The sequence below is a fragment of the Chrysemys picta genome, chromosome 2 (assembly GCF_011386835.1).
Source record: "Chrysemys picta bellii isolate R12L10 chromosome 2, ASM1138683v2, whole genome shotgun sequence".
NCBI classification, from domain to species: Eukaryota; Metazoa; Chordata; order Testudines; family Emydidae; genus Chrysemys; species Chrysemys picta.
This window is the reverse complement of record NC_088792.1, coordinates 137,127,130-137,145,860: the sequence shown is the minus strand read 5'-3', so window position 1 is coordinate 137,145,860 and position 18,731 is coordinate 137,127,130. Positions and strand designations below refer to the sequence as shown.

At 41.4% G+C, this 18,731-nt stretch overlaps 1 protein-coding gene across 1 annotated transcript in view; it reads right to left on the bottom strand.

Moving 5' to 3' along the window:
• The window catches only part of TRIO (trio Rho guanine nucleotide exchange factor), a 431,915-nt gene that overhangs the window by 125,610 nt on the left and 287,574 nt on the right, over nt 1-18,731 (bottom strand). The window contains 10 exon segments of the mRNA XM_008164380.4: nt 145-335; nt 2,642-2,753; nt 6,163-6,255; nt 10,691-10,780; nt 11,289-11,358; nt 12,825-12,934; nt 13,698-13,764; nt 14,523-14,638; nt 14,774-14,968; nt 16,334-16,456. Coding sequence (XP_008162602.2) covers nt 145-335; nt 2,642-2,753; nt 6,163-6,255; nt 10,691-10,780; nt 11,289-11,358; nt 12,825-12,934; nt 13,698-13,764; nt 14,523-14,638; nt 14,774-14,968; nt 16,334-16,456 — 1,167 coding nt within the window.

Here is an 18,731-nt window from a genome sequence, read left to right as displayed (position 1 = left end):
CATGCTGAAAGCTAAAGTTTCATATATGTTTCAAAGTCATGTTTAAGTCATTTGAATACACCTGCTTATAACTTTTGGTTACATTTGGAGAAGAACTCTAATTTGTTTGGACACAACAATCTTCTGTTGTTTTCTCATACTTACAAACAGTTTGCTCTTGTATATGTATTTGCTCCTCCCACTTGAGTCCTTCACCTCTTTACTGAAGACCAAGGACATCTCAAAGAGGAAGAGATGCCTCTCACGACCCTTTCGGATTAAAGTTTTGGGGTCCCAAACTTGGAAGGATTCCTGAAGGATGAGCTCTCCCTGAGATTCAATATTCTCATCAAACCCTGCAAAAAGGCAAAGATAGACAATGTGAAGCTGAAAAGTAAAAGTGAGAACACTAAAAACATACCATGCCAAATCATTCCCTCACCCCTCCGTTTTCAAATATATTTAGTATTTTTAACAGAGAGGGTTCCAGGAGTCGCTATTCCGATCCCAGTTGGTTTAGGGTATGCTTTACAGTTCAAAACCAAATCATAACTCAAGTTTATGTTTTGATTCAACAGCTGAAAAGTCTTGTGAACTGTTCTGGTAAGATTCTGGCTCCAAATGACGTGTCTCCAAAATCAGCTTCTCATGTACATCCCCTATAATGAAATTAAACTTTTCTTACAAGGGTTCTGCCACCTTAGTCTGAAGTCTGACAAACTATTTTGTCTTGTGAAGGTTTGGACTCATCTAAAGCCAAATGAGACTTTAACCTCATGTGACAGAAAGCCAGGACAACAGGTGTCCGTTTTAAATTAGCGAATACAAATTTGCATATTCTTTCCCCAAAAGCCCAACTAGATTTATTCTAACTATAATTCTAGGGAACAGATGGACCTGAGCTGCATATTCTAGTTGGGATCCACACCTCCTCAGATTTCAGGGTACTTACTATGAGCACCATCAGGCTCATCTCTCTTTCAAAAGAGAGGAATGTAATTTGAAGAAAGACTTCTGGCCTTCAAACACCAGTTTCCTTCTAAACTAATTTACTTTTACCCACTATAAATTGGCAAGCACAATTTAACCAGTGCACTTCTCAGTCTAGACCAATGGCATCTTTTCTTTTCTTAATAAAAGAAGTTCAGTAACTGCTATAGAAAGAATACAGACCTCAGAAATCTCTCACAGGTCACAGCAAAAGTGGTAGTAAAGTTGCCTCGCCATCATTTAAGGGTGAATTTACATTTAATCTATGTTTAAGTGTAAAACATTATGTAACAAAGCTGCAGATAAATGGGGCCTCGACCACCATGACAGTATAAAACAATTTACATAGAGACATACGTAGAGAGTAGAATAGTAGAGAGTATCTTAGAGAAGTTGGATTAGGATGTTCATTTAGGAGTCTCTTGAGACAAAAGGAAACGTGTTCACTCACTAGATTCATCAACCAGGGAACGACTCAACTATGCACATATCCTTTGTGAAAGAAATAGAATATTCTGTAGAGTCAGTCTAGATACTCTTAATGGTAAAGGATGAACATTCAGCATTCAAGCTCACACTGCATGGGACTTTGGGACTGATCCTGCAAACTTTCATTCACATTAGTAGTTCCATAAGAATATAGAGTAGTGGGGGATTTTCAAAAGTGACACTTAGGAGCACATGTCTTACTGAAAGTCAGTGCATGGTGTGCTCTAATCTAAGTCACTCAGGAGATTTTGGAAATCCCATCTGAAGTGTTTTCAGTTTCCTGTCACAGGGCCCAACCCTGCAGTCACAATAGTTTCAAAGAAAATGTAAATATTAGCCAAAACATCTGTGACAAATCCTTTATATTCAACTTAAATCTGCTGTGGTCATGCTTTTAGCTCTATTTGTGATGGGTTGCTTTATGAAACAGATTTTCCATCAAAGTTATCAAGTATATGGGGGATCTTTTTATGCAATACATGATCATGTACAGACTATGAAATGGTTTTGGGTCAAATGTTAATTATAAGCATATGTAAGCAATTGAATCCAAAATTAAATGCCTGCTATATTCTGCATGTACAAGATTGTGCTTTTCTGGCTATGTCTAAGATTAAATTGGTTTATGTTGCCTTTTTTTTTTTTAAGCTGCCAAAAGATGTACTGTTTTTGAACCGGAAGTCAGTTATGGAACAGACAGCATACAGATGTGAAAGCAACGACCTTCCTGGAGATTATTACTTGATACATAGACCAGAACCACCTCTGGTGGATTTACATACTTTTTTGAACTTTCTTCAGACAAAAAAAGTTATGACACTGGATGAGAAATGCAGCTGAGGTTATTTAGCTCAAGGTGCGTTCCCTTAGAATAGAACTGAATCAAATGTTTCAACTATAAGTAAGCTGTAAATAGCTGTATGTCGAGATGTTAGAACATCCTTTTTTTAATCAGATATATTACTATAATTTTTGTCATCTGCTGCCTTATTGTTTTATAAAAAGAAATCATCCAAATAACTCCATGCCAAAAAGATGAAAGCATATCAATGTCTTTAGAAAGTGAAAGCAACTCTAAACAAATTTCCACTTTTCCCTCAGATCTCTTTGACTTCAGAGAATATTTTAATGTGAAGTTACAGAACTTATTACACAAGTGTACAGTAGCAAGTTTTAGTTCTACCTTCCAGCATGCTGAGGTGCATGGCATCATTGGCTCGCTTTGGCACACTAAGCATCACCTCCAGACCATCTTTAATCTCGCCTTTACCTTCTTCACAGCAGGTGAGCAGCTCCTGCAGAAGATCAACAGGCCACTATTAGCATAACATCTATTTCTACAATACAATGAAACAAAAAAGTAGCATTTGCTCTGGTGATCAAAGGCCTCGTCCTGCCAGGTGCCCTTCAGCTCCTCTCAGACTGCAAGTGGCAGTGTAGCATACTCTATGCTTCGCAAGATCAGGCCCTGAAGGGGTAGCAAGAGATTCTATTTGATTTGTTAACCATCCATACGTTTTAAAGGAAGCTGATCCAAATATTAATCAGTTTTAAAAATGAGTGTGTTAAACAAAGAAGCTTTTGAAAAAGTGATTAAATTTTTAATGTCCAACGTTTACTAAAAGGTTAGTATACACTTGCAAATCTTCCAAAAGTTATAGGTTTGCTTGAATATATATGTGTACATGACGTACTGGTCGAAGAGATGTGCTTAAGCACTAGAAACTAGGGCCACAATCCTGCATTCTGATTTAACGGTATATATCCTGGTGCCCCTGGGGACTCCCACCTGACTTTAGCATGAAAGTGCCTGGGTCCACATTCCTGCCTTAGAATCAAGTACTGTCTTAGTGTCAGACATTCTTGTGCCACACTGCAGCAGCCTCTAAACAACACAGGTATAAAACCCATCTTTCCTTAGCTGAAGAGGCATATATGCCTCGTCAGGTATCCAAGCCAGGATCCACATTCGCTACAGCATGTTTCTAGAACTTCTTTTCCCTTCAAAAAATAAAACTGTCTTATCGCTCATTCTTAGCCTATTTTTGCTACATCATTTTTTAAAAAAACTGTCAACACAAGAAATGCAAGGAACTAGAGTAAAAACAGACTTCAGAGTTACGTGGCTTTAGCACTAAAAGCAGAAGATACTTCAAGAACTTTTTGGGCATAGGTTCTGAAAGAGACAAATTAAAGCAACTTGCCAGAATCTGGGGGAGTGACCTTTCCATGTGAAATTTCAACTGCCTCTAATTTGTTGGCTCTCTCTACTCTTCCTAGTTGCTTTTATTTATGCTCTTTCACATCTGCCAAGTCTCCTTCCTTTGCCTTTTTTTCCCTATTTAAAATGTTGTTTTAATCCCTTACTTCACTGTGCAGGTGGCAGCAAACAACAGTGTATTAGAAGACTGCTCTCTGAAGCATATAATCAGGATGCTTCACTTTGCTGATGTCTGCACAGCGGAATAGAATGAAATGGCAGGGGAGAGGCACAATTTAAATAAACTGTATAGGGAGTGGTGCGGAGGTAAGACAAATGAACAGCAGGAGATAATGCATGAATAATCGGAAACACAAAATAAACATAATGTCCTCAGTTGGACACTTTCCTTAAAATGGTCAGCCCTAATGTTTTCCAGCCTTCCTTCAGCACATCATCCCACATCATGAAGTCCGGAGACAGGCCAAAATGTATGCCACAGCCTTGATTTACAACCCAGTCTGATTTCAGGCACAGGGAAGGGGGTTGGATTAGGAACTCTGCATCTACACCCACTTCTGTGTATTTGGTACTGGTCGCTTCCAAAAGTGAAAGGAGCCTATTTTCAAATTCTGGTCCAGATACAGGCAAAATCTCATGAAAACAGCTAATCTAGGCACTCTGACCAGTCCAGATGAAAGACAGTGTCCAGTTGTTCTTTGGACTCTGCTACTTTAGGCTGAAATTTCATGAGAAAAGCTTGGCACTTTTGGCACCATCAAATCTGGCTTCAAAGAGCAATAGCCCTAGGTTGGACTCTAACTCAGGGTTTGTCTTCACTACCGGGGTAAGTCAATCTAGGTTATGCTACTCCAGCTACGTGAATAACATAACTGAAGTCAAGGTCGACTTCCTTTACTCTTCTCCGGTCGACTTCCCTTACTCTTCTCGGGGAGCTGGAGTGCCGGAGTCAATCGGAGAGTGCTCTGCCATTGATTTAGTGGGTCTTAACTAGACCCACTAAATCGACACCCACTGCATCGATTGCAGCAGCGTCGATCTCCCCCAGTGAAGACCAGTCCTCAAACTTAAGTTCAAGCCTGACCCAGCTCGCAACACTGCCACTGCATTCCCTCACTAGTTAAGAAACAACTGTAAGTGGAGAGTGTCATTTAGTCCTAACTTTCAATTTGTTTTTATTTTTATTTCTTCTCCTGGGGATATGGGCTGGTCCACATTTTTGACCCCCTCCAGCCTCTCACAGTATCCCACAATGCACCAACACCCTTTAAGCTACAGGTAACTGAACAGAAATATGGAGGACGTCAATGCCACTAGGGGGATGAAGTGGCTGCTTGTGGGTAGTGAGGCATATTCTACTCACAAAGTTACTGCTTTGTGACTCACTGGAGTCATGAAACTAGGCGGCTTCCTTGTCAGTGCATGTCACCAATCAACTCAGGCACCAGGCTGCCCCGCAACTTTTGTATTAATCCATAATTTTAGCAATGTTTATATTTAAAATTAAGTTTTGAAACTAACAAGTGACACTTTCTAAACACACATCTGTTTAGATCAATATTGTAAATTAAATAATTAACAGGATTATGGATTTATTAATTATTTTTTTCCACTGGCAGAGGAGAGGGAGGATTTCACATTCAATATAAAATGAGATGTTAGTTTCCACCTGTTGTGACCTGAAATGGCCAAGCTATTAAACATTTAAAAAGAATAATAAGGAATATCTAATCAGTACATAGGCTGGCAATCAAATCAAAGTGCAATTTTAGCTAAACAGAGAAAAAGTTAACATCTAATTTTGTTAAGCACACAAAACCCAGAATACCCTAGAGTATTTAAAACTGCAAATATAGTACATTGCTCAAGTCTCATAAGCACTGCCCTGGAGTCCAAAGTGTTCTCTGTCCATTGTCAAATGCTTCTTTTGCTTAATTGTAAGCTCTAATTTACCCCCATCTTGTGGTAGTAATAGGTGTCTATTTGTGTTTTAGTATTCGCAATGTCATTGTCTAGATAATTGTATACAGTGTTACATAAAAATCCATAGCCCAGTGGTTTTCCAGACACTCTTAATAGTATATTAAACCATTTAAAATATTAATACAGCTAGAGGCTTATGAGACTTCATTCTAGAAGCAATTTCAACATTATCATTCAAAAACTCTTGGGATGGACATTAGCTGCTCATTTTTTAACTGGAAAAGCCAAGAGTATTTTTAAAATTAAGAGTAGGATAACTAGGGCAAGTATATAGGTGTCATATTTGATTTACATGTGTCTGAATAAAAAATTGCTTATTTAGGACAATTTTTCATTTTTAAGCAGTTTCTTACAGAAGACGTTACTGCAGTTCCTGAGGCTCACTGAAAACCTGCAGCATCAGGCCTTATGCAAGTAACAGTCGTATTGATTATGATGGGGTTTTTGCCTGTATGAGAACTGCAGGATCAGACATCCTAAAACTTTGAAGTGATACCTACCTTTAAGAGAAGCTGATATTTTGTTATCCTCTGGACAGGTTTGATAAGGTAAGAGGAGATGGAGTTGGCCAATCCATGTCGCTGTTGTATTTCCTGTATTAAACAATGACAAATTTGAGTGTCATGTGGATTAACAATAGTAGGTTAGCCAGCTACAAGTGTTACATTTGATACAGTACCTGTCCTTTCCATTGTAATGGGCAAAGAAAAAAGGATGGGATAGCAAGATTTTCAAATCAAAGCATATTATATTTTGAGTCCATCTGCTCCCCCTTCTATATAAAAATTCTTTTAACTTCCTGGCCAACTGTCATCAAGCTTTTAAAAAGGACCTACATCTGAACAGCAAAGACTCTGGATCTGAAACACTGAGTTTTTAGGTATTTTAACTTTGATAATTTTTTCCTAAGTTGCTTTGGGTAAACAGGGAAATGCTTTTGGCTGTGATGATATTGTCTGGCAATAGCCAACGCCCATTTGGGAACAGATTTCACACTGTGGTTTGCTAATTTAAGTGTAACCAACTCCGGGAAGCGTGTTTCATTAACTGCTGCTAAAAGGCCAGCAGAGGGAGCACGACGTGTAATTTACTGACTACTTACCAAAAGGGAAAGAGCTCAGCAATAGTAGGCCAGATTTTTAAGAGGAAAGCTGAGATTTACATTGAGGACTTTCTTCCATTCTACTAGAACAGTTATAAAAGTAGGCTAGTTAAGAACTTCAAACACTGAATGTTTAACTGATTGGTTGTGTCAATTTGGCACAAAACTTTAATACAATTCACACCCACAGGGTAGTTGTACTCATTTTTAAGTAGCAAATTATCTACTGAATCCATGAGTTGTGAAACTATGATTGTAATGCAGTCACACACATGGCATGAGGTACAGGTTGTGTACTAAATATGAAGTCAAGTATGTTTTTAGTTTGAAGCTGATTTCTTGAACAGACTCAGAAGCATAAGCTAGTGCGCTTTTTAAGGAAGTTGTAGGTTTGAGGTTTTATACAGTTGCAAACAGCATCTCTATAATATAAAATACAGTCTTAGCTTCTATATATATTTAGCTATGAGTGTTGTGTGCATATAGGTACTAAGTGTGCATTCATTTGTATACACACACTTTTTACATCAATATTAGTTAAATAAAATAAATAAATAAATAAATAAATAAAATTAGTGAGGATATCCTAGAACTTGAAGGGACCTTGAAAAGTCATCGAGTCCAGCCCCCTGCCTTCACTAGCAGGACCAAGTACTTCCCCAGATCCCTAAGTGGCCCCCTCAAGGATTGAACTCACAACCCTGGGTTTAGCAGGCCAATGCTCAAACCACTGAGCTATCTCTCCCCGCATAATTAGTTGCCTAATTACACATTATATAGGATTATTTGGTCATCTCTGACTAGTTTTCTCTCCCAACACAGCTCTTCATTTTCATCTATTAGAAATGCAGCATGTGGAAGTCCAACGTGATGGGTCTTTAAAACTTTCATACTGTTGGTGGCATTAGTGAAAGTTCTTTGGCATACCTGTAAAGATTTTTTTTTTTTAGAGGTGATTAAATCACGAGCCCCTTTTTTCTCCTCTTAACACAAACAGTTCTTCCCAGTATCCATTTCACTAGTGATGGCTCAGAGTATATACTTAGGAGGGAGCACCATAATTGATGTTTAAATACACATGCGCTCTTTAACCAAGGGCACATTTGGAAAGGAAATCTTAGTCCTCTAATGTGGCAACTATGAGTTCTCAATGAAGTTCAGTGCTGAAAGTCCAGAAGCAGTTGCGGCCTTTTTGCCCTTGTCTCGAATGGACATCATATATACCTGGTAAGGAACTTCCGTATAAAAGCAAGCTGTGCCATAATTAGATTAGCAGCTGTGATGGGTTGTAGAAACCCCTCATTGGGCAGGAGGGGGTTAAGGTGCAGCTCTGGGCTAAGAGTTAGTTGCTTACGTTAGCAACAAGAAGGTGGTCAGGGAAAGTGTGGGACCCTTACTGAATGAGGGAGGCAACCTAGTGACAGATGATGTGGAAAAAGCTGAAGTACTCAATGCTTTTTTTTGCCTTGGTCTTCACAGACAAGGTCAGCTCCCAGACTGCTGCACTGGGCAGCCCAGTATGGGGAGGAGGTGAGCAGCCATCAGTGGTGAAAGAACAGGTTAAGGACTATTTAGAAAAGCTGGACATGCACAAGACCATGGGCCCAGATCTAATGCATCCGATGGTGCTGAGGGAGTTGGCTGATGTAATTGCAGAGCCATTATCTTTGAAAACTCCCCCAGATGATTTGAAAAAGGCAAATATGATGCCCATCTTTAAAAAAAGGGGAAGAAGGAGAATCCAGGGAACTACAGCTCGGTCAGTCTCACCTCAGTCCCTGGAAAAGTCATGGAGCAGGTCCTCATCCATTTTGAAGCACTTAGAGGAGAGGAACCAACCTGATTGCCTTCTATGATGAGATAACTGGCTCTGTGGATATGGGGAAAGCGGTGGACGTGATATATCTTGACTGTAGCAAAACTTTTGATACGGTCTCCCACAGTATTCTTGCCAGCAAGTTAAAAAAGGTATGGACTGGATGAATTGATTGTAAGGTGGATAGAAAGCTTGCTAGATCGTTGGGCTCAATGGGTAGTGATCAACGGCTCAATGTCTAGTGGGCAGCCAGTATCAAGCGGAGTGCCCCAGGGGTTGGACCTGGGGCCAGTTTTGTTCAACATCTTCTTAATGATCTGGATGATGGGATGGATTGCACCTAAGCAAGTTCATGGATGACACCTAGCTAGGGGGAGAGGTAGGTATGCTGGAGGGTAGAGATAGGGGCCAGAATGACCGAGACAAAGTGGAGGATTTGGCCAAAAGAAATCTGATGAGGTTCAACAAGGACAAGTGCAGAGTCCTGCACTTAGGACGGAAGAATCCCATGCACTGCTACAGGCTGAGGATGGACTGGCTAAGCGGCAGTTCTGCAGAAGAGGACCTGGGGATTACAGTGGATAAGCAGCTGGATATGAGTCAACAGTGTGCCCTTGTTGCCAAGAGGCTAACGGCATATTGGCTGCATTAGTAGGAGCACTGTCAGCAGATCGAGGGAAGTGATTATTCCCCTCTATTCTGCACTGGTGAGGCCACATCTGGAGTATTGTGTCCAGTTTTGGGCTGCCCACTACAGAAAGGATGTGGACAAATTGGAGAGAGTCCAGCGGAGGGCAACGAAAATGATTAGGGGGTCGGGGCACATGACTTATGAGGAGAGGCTGAGGGAACTGGGCTTATTTAGTCTGCAGAGGAGAAGAGTGAGGAGGGATTTGATAGCAGCCTTCAACTACCTGAAGGGGGGTTCCAAAGATGATGGAGCTAGGCAGTTCTCAGTGGTGGCAGATGACAGAACAAGAAGCAATGGTCTCAAGTTGCAGTGGGGGAGGTCTACATTGGATATTAGGAAAAACTATTTCACTAGGAGGGGTGGTGAAGCACTGGAATGGGTTACCTCGGGAAGTGGTGGAATCTCCATCCTTAGAGGTTTTTAAGGCCAGACTTGACAAAGCCCTGGCTGGGATGATTTAGTTGGGGTTGGTTCTGCTTTGAGCAGGGGGTTGGACTAGATGACCTCCTGAGGTCTCTTCCAACCCTGATATTCTATGATTCCAAGAAGGCAGGAGGACCTGAGCTGAGCCTGCACTGAGCCAGGAAGTGGAGGAGCCACAGCACCCAGCAACTGCAAGCAGGGCTGGAAACTCAGAAGGTGAAAGTGACCCAGCGAAGCCAACTTGAGGCAGACATCAGATGCCGACAGGTGTGCCGCCGAACCAGCCTCGCAGGGCCCTGGGTTGGAACTTGGTGGAGTGGGATGGACCTGGTTCCCCTACCCCACTCTACCCTGTATCCACTAGGAGGAGCTGCTGCCCTGAGAACTGTATCCACTCAGTGGAGTTGCGTGAACGACACCCATTGGGGAAACGGCCACTGTAGATGCTAACCACAAGGCAGGAGACCCTTTCCCCCATGACTATAGCAGCTTTGAACAATACATTAAATAGAAATAAAAGCAGGTTACTGTTAATTTACATTTTCATGCTGCAAGTCCAAGATTTTAGTCTTGATTCAGACTGAACAATCAGACTGAACCAAATTCATCATTGTTAGAATACGTAGCATCTGTCTCTAAAACTGTAGTTTTATATCTGAGTTTTAATTGCTAAAATCTGTTTGCATTTCAAAACAGACATTCAACCGTTACTATGTTTCCAATTCCTTTGATAGGTGATAGCGACTGTTTAAAATTATATTTTAATTGATTTTTAGGGGACTAAAATAGCAATAAAATACTATATATTAGACACCGGAGACATAAAAGTTCTTAGATTTAACTGACATCATGTTGTAGGATTATTAATTATGGAGAGTTTATCTGGTGTTACTAGTAGATGTCCAATTTCTTAAGCATTCCAATGTAATTAGAACTGCATGATTAAAAACAACCCATCCATATTTTTAATATATGCACAAAAAGTCTGGTACTTACATCAAAATATGCCCCTGCATGCTCCAATATCAGCTGGGTAGAATCTGGCTTATTTTTACAATACGTAACATACATTTGAAACTTGTCTGCCTGCAGAACAAAATGCAAATTTAAACAGCTTATGAAAGAGCATTTCCACTGCCTGAAACCAGTCAAACTACTGGGGATTCTTTTCCAATTCAACCCAGCACTGTGAGAAAATACACAACATAATTAGAGCCCTGGGCGGATACAAAATTTGTATCCACATCCAATTCACAATCCACAAACATGGTCAGTGGATATCCATAGATTTGCAGGGCTCTAAACATATTACAATCAAAATAATAAAAAGGAATGAGAAAGTCGATTTATAGTTAAGTGAGCTACGTTCTGCCCTCAGGTGTATGCACGCAACTGAAACGGATTTCAGTGGGAGCCATGTTGTTGCATTTGTTGGCATTTTTAATTAAAGTCAATAGTTTGTTTACTTCAAGAGCAAAAAAATTACTTGTACAAATCCACTAATTAAGAAAAAGACTACACAAAGCGAAAGCTTCCATCTCCTTCTGCTCTCGATTTCATTTGTTACTTCTAACACCAACCATCATTTCATTACCCAAGTTACGAAGCAGTGCCCAACATCTTCTGGTAACTGTTCGTATTTCTCCAGCTCCTTTAGGAATATGCTATGGGTAGAGAAAAACAGAACACCATTAAAAGAAACATGGCATGTTTTCATTAGGGCAGCTAACATTGATTTAGAGTTTGAGCAGATATATTGTAAGAGGATCTTCATACCAACAGCATCGTCTGACAACTGGATCAAGATACTATGAATTGATGAGAATCTGGGGTGCCAGGAGCCTATAAATATCACATCTCAAACAACATAGATTTTAAATGGTTGGTGATAAATACTGTTGTATTCAGTTTTTTTACTGCTGTATTATCTACTCACTGTAGTAACTGTTGCTGTTCTCTTCAGAAAGGGGCTAACTGGTGTCCTCTCACTTAAGCCCTACGAATGGTTTATTTTTTAAAATGTCAGTAAAAAATAGAAAAAGAGATGGAGGCTGGCCTCTGCAATAAAAGCCTTTTCCCCCTCCCCCAAAAAGCCAATTAATGAAGGGAAAAAACCTCTTATCTATACCCATAATAGATTACTTATGAAATTATTTAAGGGCAGCGACATGGTGCATACAAAGTTACCAACAAGTGGCTTTTTTTTTGCAAGACTATCCCTTTCACAGCCAAAATAATTTGTTATTGATCTAAGTTCCTAGTATGAATTTGATTAAGTCTGAGATTTTTCACTACTGATATGGCATAGTGCACACTGCTATTGTACCTTGTGGATCATTAGAGAATATAGCTGTTGTGAATCCCTCAGATAATATACAAAATGGTAGCTCTGCTAGACATATTTCTATTACAACAGCATGTAAAAGCACCCATCAGGGTCTGGATGATGGTAAGCCAGGCAACAGACAAACACACAGGCTTACATGGTCTGTAACTCAAAAAGATTTCAATCGAACTTAACATGAGATGCAGTAAGTGCATGTAACAAACAATAGGAGATAAAATGTGAGTAAGACTAGCTAAACATAATGCTTCTGAATCATTAAGAGTTAAAAAAAAGGTATACTGAACCAGTGTCCGTATCAAACTCCTTGTAACCAGTGCTAATGTCAACCCTTTTTGGCAATTTTCACAGAAGGGCCAAGGAACAACAGAAAAAGAGACTGAACTACCCCCTCCCACTAGCAGTGGTTGCTAAAAGTCAGAAATGAGCCCACTGGCAGGTGACCATGATGAGCCTGACACAACCACTGCCTGTGCTAAGTAGAATCAGTGGTGTCCATCTCTTCAAGGCAATCAACCAGTCTAGAACTTGAACAAAGTTCAAATTGCTTCTTAAAAAATTCAAGATTAGAAGACATATCTGGGCCAGAGAATGGAATTATATAGATATTTACTGAAAAATGCAATCACTGAAGCAGGTAATTCGACAATGAGGGAGACCCTTTAGCTACTGCTGTGGCAAAACATCCTTTATTCATTTATATACATAATATTTTGACTGGGAAATACCTGAAGTGATCACTTAATCTTTACTAGTAAACATGGACATGGAAGCTAAGTTACTCACTTATTATGGAACTCATAGATTTCCTGCATGTTTCCGAAGATAATGTGTTCTTTGTTTACAATACCAGGTGGGATCTCCTCAACGCCACTGGTCATTTCCCACAGATACGTCTGGCCAGAAGAAAAAAGGCACATGAAAAGCAATCAAGTTTCCAAACAGTAGCAGTTCCTGACATTTGTAAGTAAACATTATCACAGGGAGAAGTACAGGAAAGTACAACTTATAATTGATTTTGGGGTACGGAGCTTTACACACTGTGCATCTTGAAAAATGTCAAGGCTTGAAAGTGACAATCAAATATGCTCCTTGAGATTTAATCTTTTAAAATATGCAATATTCCTGACAACAAACAGTGCTTCAGGGTAGTATACCAAGGTCATGTTTGGATTCCAGAAGTTTTCATTTTGTGTAATAGCTACTGCTGAGCATTACTTGCTCGAGTTTAACAATTACTGGGCACTTTTCCATGGAACCTCTCTGAATTTCTATTCAAAGAGAGTCAGCCAGTCCCGAAACATGTGATAAACACAATGAAAGAATTAACACAGGCTCATCTCTGCTACAAACAAAACAAACTGACCAAAAACCCAACAGAAGTGGACAGTCAGTTCTGAGACCATTAAAATGTTTTCTATTGAGCAAAGAGCAATAAAGTGCTGTAAATGAAAATGAGCAAAAATAACCCACATAGGATAAATTCTTCATCCGCTGACACCTGGTGCAATTATGTTGACACTAGCAAGTTAGCAGGAGGCATAAGTAAGCACAGAATTTGGCCCTGTGATTATAAACTAACAACACTTGGTTGCTAAAGAAATGCAGAAGCAAAACGATATACATAATGAAATCTTGTCCCATAAAATATACACTTACATCCATACATTCCCGGAGGTCTCTTACGTAAGCCTTTTCTGTCTGAATTAGCTCAGCCATAATGAACCTTAAAAATGACAAAAGAATGAAAGATCAAATTGCAGTCTGCTAGATCACAGGACAATGCTTTTCCACTAATCAGAATATGCTCTCTCCATTGCAATGAACTTACTCTATTTCCAATATTAGAAGAAAAGCATAGAAGAGCTTAATTAGCTTAATTAGCATCAGAATGACTTTTTTGTTGGGGGAGGGGCTTCCAACACTAGCGAAGTTAAAATTGAAAAAAAAAAAAAAAAAAAAAACGAAGCAAGGATTTTAAGACAATTAACAGAGAGAGAAAAGAGGATCTATTAGAAGCCTGGGGATCCGATTCAACTGATAAGAAATGAAGAGCAATAGCTGCTACTATTCATGAGCAGGAAAAAACTCTCCATTTATGGAGTTGTGTTACTTATTTATTATTATTTTAACCGTCTTATTTTGCAAATAAATACTTTATCCTCATTGATACTATTTCCTTCCTTACCCACTTATTTTTTGTGAATTTTTCTGGACTTCTACCAATTCTTTTTTTTTTTTTTAAATGATCCTCATTTTAGGCTTGGTTCTGAACACTCCCTAACCCAGATAGTGAAGTACCAAAACTGGAATAAGGCAATGAATAAGTCTGTGCAAGGCTATGGAAGGTACACTCTGGGTAGTACAGAGCTCTCCTTTGCTACATTCCTATTTAAAATGTTTTTCTAAATCTTGAAGTCAAAAATATGACAGTTGCTTCACTAACAGTGATTTATATATTTATATCTGTAAAGACTGCATTACTCTTTCCTGCGGGCAGATTTTCTCTTTTCTTCATTAAGCTCATGAGCAGCATCACGCAGTTTCACCTCTGACCCAGGAACACTCGCTGGGATTATATCCAGCTGCAGGCTTTTGCTCTGTATTAAGGAGAAAAGGAAAAATGGTTAAGGGAGGAGAAAGGGGAAAAACAATGGCCAATCTGATCAGCTACAAGGAGCTATGTAAAAGCATTTGCTTATTCTCCTAAGAGTTCACGCAGAAATTTCACTCACCGATTTATTTGAATCAGAAGAAATCCCCAGGGCTTTTTCTAAAGAGGTCCTATATTTCTCCATGCGCAGAGAGAAGTCTCTGTACCTCTTGTCCACTGCTGTGACACATTTTTTAATCTCTGCTGCATGGGCATGCCCTTTTTCACAAAAGCCATCAGCCAGCTGTATCAACAGCTTCACCCTCTCTTTGGTTTGCTGTGAAAAACAACAGGAAAATACTGACAAGTAAAGTTACTGCCAAGTACCTGTAATGAGAGGGCTCGTTTTGTATAATTAATTGCTAAAAACAAGTGGAGGGATGATGGAAGGTAACTGGCTCTCCCCTCTATCCCACCCAAGTGTTTTTAAAGAAGATACCATGATTTTCCCCCAAGGAACAGAAGATCAGCAAGTGCTGCCTGCTTCTTTATTATTTCAACAGCAGCAAAAAAACTCATGCTTTAACTTTTAGAAATTCTCTTGACAGGAAATAGAGAATATCAGTTCTGCAAGGTAAGCTTTTAGGGCAAGGACCATGTCTTCTCAGGTGTTTATACAGCGCCTGGCACTAAGAGGCTCCGATCCCTACTAAGGTCTTTAGGTACAATACAATACAAACATTGGCCCTGATCCTGTAAAGACTTACGCTCACACTTAAGGACAATGCATCCTCCTGGCAAATGGCTGCAAAAGTGTAGGGGAGTTGCGCTAAAATGGTACTTTTAAATGCACACTCTTTATCTACTGTCTGTCACTGAAAATAACAGAGGCAGCATTGTATGGCAGGAGTGCAACGCTAAGAGGGCTGGACCAAGTCTTTGAGGGGACAGTGGGTTTGGTGTGCAGAGGCATGCTTAGTCCTTCCATATACAATGTGACCAGAGTCTCTCCTTCATTCCTCCATTTCCAGCTGTCTCCAGCATGTAGCTTCTTTTGACCACCACCTCTTCACCAGCTTGCGGCTCCACGAGTTTTCCACACAGGGCCGAGAGCCAAGGGGCGGGGACAAAGCGCAACTTTTAAAATGGGGAGCAGGAGAGGGAACTTAGGGAAACCAATCCCTGCTGCAGTTACTGCCGGAGTTCAACAATTAATAAGGAACAAAATGTCCCCTGCCTGGAATGTTAGGTTTGCACCTGTGATGCAGGGTCTCATGTGTCCACAGTGGGCAGAGAAGTAAGCCTGCCACTGCTAGAAACATTGCAGTACAATATGTTATTCTAGGTACGAGCCAGACCTGAATGATTGAAGCTTTCATCTTGTGCTATCTTCTCATTAGTAAAGTGTTCAATATTTTGAAGCACACAAACTGGAACACAATAAGCCTTACTGCATTTTGCGAACATAAAATAAGATTTAAGAGTTGCGTTCCAGTCATCCATGATTGACCTGAAAACCAACCAAGCTGAGGACTCGAAAGGAAGTTATCTTTCTCCACTTTTAAGCGAGGTCACCACAGTCTTGTCAATGTAAAGTAACACCAGCAATTTTTTGTTTCGTTTCATGTCAAGTGGAAACAGATCAGAAAGCCAATACAGCAAGGTGAAGCTGGCCATACACCTGCTAATGCTCTTTATTTACCTTTGCAGTGATCTGAAATTCTTCATGTTCTTTTAACAGCTCTTGAGTGTGATGGATACTGGAACCAGTGGAGGTATGCGTGGATAAATAAAACTCTCCATTGTCATGGATCCATTCCAAAGCCTGAATAAAGCAAAAAACAATGAAGAGTAGAAAAGAAAGTAGCATAATACTTTTTCAACAGACACCAATTTAAGTACTCAAGATACATAAAAATACTTACATAATAAATGTACTAGACAGAACTATATTTCATTTTTATCTACTTCTACATTTCACCTGAAACAACTTTGAAATGGAGTTTATCTACCTGTAACTGGAAGTCCTTCAAGTTGTGTGATCCTTATCTGTAGTCCACACATGGGCACATATGCACGCCATGCCCCTCAGTCTGGAAATTCTAACAGACAGCATCAGTTGACCTGCCCATGTGAAGTAGATCTCCTTGTACTCCCAATCGGGGGGGTATAAGAGGCAGTGTGGGTTGACACCTCTCCAGTTCCTCTTTTTACCACAAATCCAACAGGATCCGAAGCAGAGGGGATGTAGGGTGGGTAGTGAAATACAGATAGGGACCACACATTTTGAAGAATTTACAAGGTCGACTTGCAGTGAGTGAATGGCCGGCCGGAGCGCCGGGGGGAGGGCGGTGAGCCAGCTGCGGCTCCGCTCTCCCCGGGTGAGCGCCGCCCCCCTCCAAGTGCCGCCCCAAGCACATGCTTGCTAGGCTGGTGCCTGGAGCTGGCCCTGGCTGCTGGCTCCCCCCCACCCTCAGTTTCTTCTTGCCGGAAACTCTGACAGTGGGGAAGGAGGGCAGATTGGGGAATGCAGATGAGCAACACATCTCGAAGAACACCAGTTACGGAAAAGGTAACTGTCTTTTCTTCTTCAAGTGCTTGCTCACGTCCATTCCACATTAGTTGACACCCAGCAGTTCACGGACGCGTCGATTGCAACACAGCTCTGCCAAATCCAGCGTCATCTCTGGCCTGCTGAGTGATGGCATAATGAGCGGTAAACGTGTGGATAGAGGACCGCGTTGCGGCTCTACAGATGTCCTGGATAGGGTGTGCCAGGAAGGCCGCCGAAGATACCTGTGCTCTCGTTGAGTGGGCTCTGACAATCAGCGGCGGCAGAACCCCCGCCAGGTCGTAACAGGTCCTTATGCACAAGGTAATCCAATTGGAAATCCTCTGCGAGGACACCGGAAGGCCCTTCATGCTATCTGCTGTAGCGATGAAGAGCTGAGTTGATTTATGGAAAGGCTTGGTACATTCTAAATAAAGAGCCAAGGCATTCAGCGCGTGAAGATGCCTCTCTTCACTGGTCTTGTGCGGTTTGGGACAGAACACCGAGAGGAGGATGTCCTGGTTCATATGGAAGTTGGATACAACCTTCGGCAGGAAGGCCAGGTGGGGCCGCAGCTGAGCCTTGTCTTTGTAGAAGACTGTGTACGGCAGTTCTGAGGTCAAGGCTTTAACTTCAGAGACCCGTCTCGCCGACGTCACCACCACCAGGAAAGAGACCTTCCATGACAGGTGGGAAAAGGAGCAGGAATCCAGCATCTCAAAAGGCGGGCTGGTGAGTCTAGAGAGGACCAAGTTAAGATCCCACTGCAGGATAGGAGCCAGCACCTATGGGAAGAGTCTCTCGAGCCCTCTCAAGAATCTGACTGTCATGTCGTGGGAAAACACCATCTGTCCTTGGTTTGGTGGGTGAAAAGCGGAGACGGCCGCAGGATGCACACAAATAGAAGAGTGTGCCAGGCCCTGGTTCCTCAAATGGAGCAAGTAGTCCAGGACAGCCTGTACGGAAGAACACGAGGGAGAGGTGCCACGTTTGGATGCCCAGCGAGAAAACCTCGTCCACTTGGACAGGTAAGTCAGTCTGGTCGAGGGCTTCCTACTCCCGAGGAGGACCTGTTGGACTCCTTCCGAACAGGTCCGTTCCTCCGGGTTCAATCACGCAGCATCCACACCGAGAGGTGGAGGGATTCGAGGTTGGGGTGTAAGAGCTGACCGTGGTCCTGTGACAGCAGGTCCAGGTGGTTCGGCAGGGGCCACTGACAAGTTCATGAGCGTGCCGAATCAATGCAATCACGACAACCTGCGCTTTGTCTCTCTTGTTCTTCGCCAGGACCCTGCTGATGATTGGAATCGGAGGGAACGCGTACATCAGGCTTCCTGACCATGACAGGAGGAAGACCTTGCCGAGAACAAAATCAGTGGCATTTCCTGTTCTGTCTGGTAGTGAACAGGTCCACCTGGGGAGTCCCCCACCTTTGGAAGATCATGCAGGCTCTCTCTGGATGGAGCGACCATTCATAGTGAGAGGAGAAGCCCCTGGTGAGCTGGTCTGCCAGCGTATTTTTGATGCCGGGAAGATGACAAGCTTCCAG